Below are 3289 nucleotides of genomic sequence, written 5' to 3' on the forward strand. Positions count from 1 at the left end.
ATTTACACAAGTTTTAGTTTAATTACCAGCAAAAGCTTCAAACTTTGACGTAAAATATGGGAAAATTTCAAGTTTGCCCTTATTTTCATCGGCACCAATATGCACGCACACACAAGAAAAGTTTTAATGTTGTAGGAACATCCAAAGGGATCAGGCTTGAATTTAATACCTTTAACTCGAGGGAACCTGGATAACAAATCTACCACGTGTGTGTGTGTGTGTGTGTGTGTGTGAGAGAGAGAGAGAGAGAGAGAGAGAGAGAGAGAGAATTACCCCTGCCCGTGCGAATCCGCCCTTAGTCTTTGTTACCAAAACCGCAACAATTGCACTATATGGGCCGCCACAATGTCTTCAATGAAGAGAGTTTTATAACTTACTCTTTGTTTTTGCAATGAACATTTTCACAATTTGCATTCAGCTCCTCAAAACTAAACTTAAGTTGCCATTCTAGATCCCCAACATTGGCAATGCAAACATCTCTACTGAGTAATTCATGAAACTTAATTTCTTGTGAGCCATGAATGCAACATGGGAGGTAGGCTAGTAGTCAAAGTAACCACCCTAATATGGAGACTCTGCCAACTTCACCACCAAGATACGGACTCGAATTGCAGGATACAAACTCGACTCTAATTGCAGGATACAAACTCGACGCACCAATTGAAACCATAAATTTGAGTGCATCTCTGTTTTGAGACCGTAGAAGCCTCTCTGGGCCACTACTCTTGTATGTAACCTCCCCTCTTTGGAGAAAATTTGTTGGATAATAATACTTGATTCTATTGCATGAACTTGTTCATTAAGGATGTAGTACCTCAAGAACTTTGAGAGCAAGTGTCAGGAGTGACTCTGTTGTGGAGAAAGCAGCGGAGCTATGATCCTCTCCACCATGGCCTCAGCTTGCTTTTCTGTGGTTTTGGGGGACATGAGCTCTGTCAGGTCCCTTTTGGAAATGACTACCTTCAACCTCACCATCCCCTGCACATTGTTATCCTTCCTCGCTAATCGGACTTGGGTTATCTCGTCCTCCACATGAGCTAAACATGACGGGCTTCGGTTGCCATCTTCAAGAAGAGGAAAGCTCCGATTTTTCTGTGACAATTCTTCGCATTGAAGTTCACCATTGCAGCTTGACGAACTCAGCGACACCTCAGCTGGATTATTGCAGGAGGAAGGTATGAGCACAGGATCGTCAACGAATCTCACCTTCTTCGTCAAGATTTTGGGTTTCTTCGACGATCTTTCGGTGGAAAGGGTCTCTTGCTGTAGCAGCGATGTTGAGTTTGACAGTTTGAGGGAAGGCTTGGGTGAAGGCTGGGGATGGTAGCGGGTGTTATCGGGATGGAGAGGCTTGTTGATGACGGCGGTTGTGGCAGAGAAGACGGCGAAGCCATGGAAACCAGACATGAGGTCCTTGACCACGAGAGGCGCAGGGTATTTGAAGAGCTCTCCGTCCGTGCTTCTCACTACCGTGATCAGTTCTGCGTCCTCCTGGCGGAAGGCCCCTGGATGATGCAGGTGATCATGGCGCACCCACGACCCATTACTCGATAGGCAACCCGGGCAATTGCCCATGTTGATACTAGTGTTGTGTGTGTGTGTGTGTGTGAGAGAGAGAGAGAGAGAGAGAGAGTGTGCGCATGAGCTCGAATGTGGGAATGATTTTTTATAGCCACAATGGCGGCACCGGCCCACTCTTGCACTTGAAGACCTTCAAGGGAGGGGGAGAGAGAGAGAGAGAGAGAGGGAGAGTGTCGCTGACAATGGTGTCGCGTTGATCACAATGTTTAGTGGCAACGTCTGTAAAGCTTGGAGCTTTGTTTGGTGTTTGTGGGGGCAAAGCCTGTTGGTCCACCTTTTAAAACGTACACGTTTCGTCTTCTTTGTTGGGTGAACTGAACGCGGTTTAACACAAACCCATCTTTTAGAAAGTTAAATCTCCATCTATACCCTGCTCTTTTTTTTTAAAAAAAAAACCAAAGATAGGCGTGAATGTATTTAGAAAAGAAACAAAGAAGTTACATCAATCGGTTCAAGGAGTGAGCTTATGATTACATAATGACCAATCAGAAATGGTACAAACTTTTACAGAACATCTAGTTCAGATGTGATCTGGGACAACAATGCTCTGGATTGATCCCAAAGATCTTTCAGTATTTCAAGATCTTCCTTGAGTTCTTCTTCCAGCTGGTCTCCGACATACCCTGCTCTTGGAGGGTTGGCTTCCCTGAAGGTGTTAACTCCCCTTTATTGAGGTAAGCACATGAGACTCGAATCCATAGCCTTGTTGGTGAGAACCTTGTAATTAAGAGTGCATTTGCACAACAGAGTTTAACTCTGCTAGTTGGGCTTGTTTATGTTTATCATACCTGACCACCATCCCCTCGTGCATGCTCTTTTTTTCCAATTTGAGAGAGGTCTATTATAATTTTTGCCATAAAGGGCGAGAGAATTTTATATTAGGTAGAGAACAAAATTACATTGCACCAATGTACATTCTGTTGGTAACTCCGAGCGAATAGAGACTATTACAAAATTACATTGGCTATTGTCGAGGACTTCCACCCACATTTCCGGTAACAACCTGATGAATTCTTCTCTTTCTTCAAGGACTGCCACCCAAGCTGCTACCCCCCGGGAAAGCACTTATTACTTTCTGCAAGTGGGTGATTAGTCTTATTCCATTGCCAAACTGTCTCTTCAGCTTCACTCCATCAGCTTGCACTCGTCAATCATTTTCTGCAGATGCGACTATGAGCCATCCAGCAGCACCTCCTGTTGTTTGTTTATATTCACGTTGTTGTAGTAGCACATGCAATCCATTAGCACTTTGTAATTTTCTTGGTAAATTCTGCATTGTTCCAATTTCAGTTGGTTAACCTGCACTGAGAAATGGGAAAAAAGTACTATCAATGGTAAACCTCATCAAAAAAGAAATTGTTATGTTCTTTCCAAATGATCCAGAAAAATTCTCCCCTGATCCTATTCCATACTATTGAGAAGAGAGCAGTCGAGTCTCCCATAAGGAGTTTTTTTCCAGCTGGGGGTGAAACCTAGGCTACTAACCATTGGGGCCAGAATATCTTTGTTGGCCAGACAATAATGAACATGTGAGGTATGTCTTCTTCACTATGGTTACATCTCTTACAGTTCCCTTCTCCCATGCCTGTAGCCCTCATTCTATGGCCTATCCAAACTGCTTTGTGGATGATCGCCATAACAGTACAAAGTGTTTGGCAGGGGTGTCAAGATGCCACACAGTTTTTAACTTAAAGTTCCACTGCCGTCT

The 3289-nt window shown here is 43.9% G+C and overlaps 1 protein-coding gene across 1 annotated transcript; it reads right to left on the reverse strand.

Annotated features, from left to right (window-relative positions):
* Positions 1–480: 480 nt before the first annotated feature.
* LOC147448546 (uncharacterized) lies at positions 481–1716 on the reverse strand. The gene has a single exon (XM_086522406.1). The coding sequence runs from the start codon at positions 1573–1575 to the stop codon at positions 838–840; it is 738 nt and encodes a 245-aa protein (XP_086378532.1). The 5' UTR covers positions 1576–1716; the 3' UTR covers positions 481–837.
* Between the last annotated feature and the right edge of the window lie 1573 nt (positions 1717–3289).

This window comes from Adiantum capillus-veneris, chromosome 10 (genome assembly GCF_014529385.1).
Source record: "Adiantum capillus-veneris isolate H3 chromosome 10, ASM1452938v2, whole genome shotgun sequence".
Classification (NCBI taxonomy): Eukaryota; Viridiplantae; Streptophyta; class Polypodiopsida; order Polypodiales; family Pteridaceae; genus Adiantum; species Adiantum capillus-veneris.

Excerpts from the sequence above, each read along its gene's own strand:
- LOC147448546 (XM_086522406.1), bottom strand. The coding sequence starts at position 1,575 with ATGGGCAATTGCCCGGGTTGCCTATCGAGTAATGGGTCGTGGGTGCGC.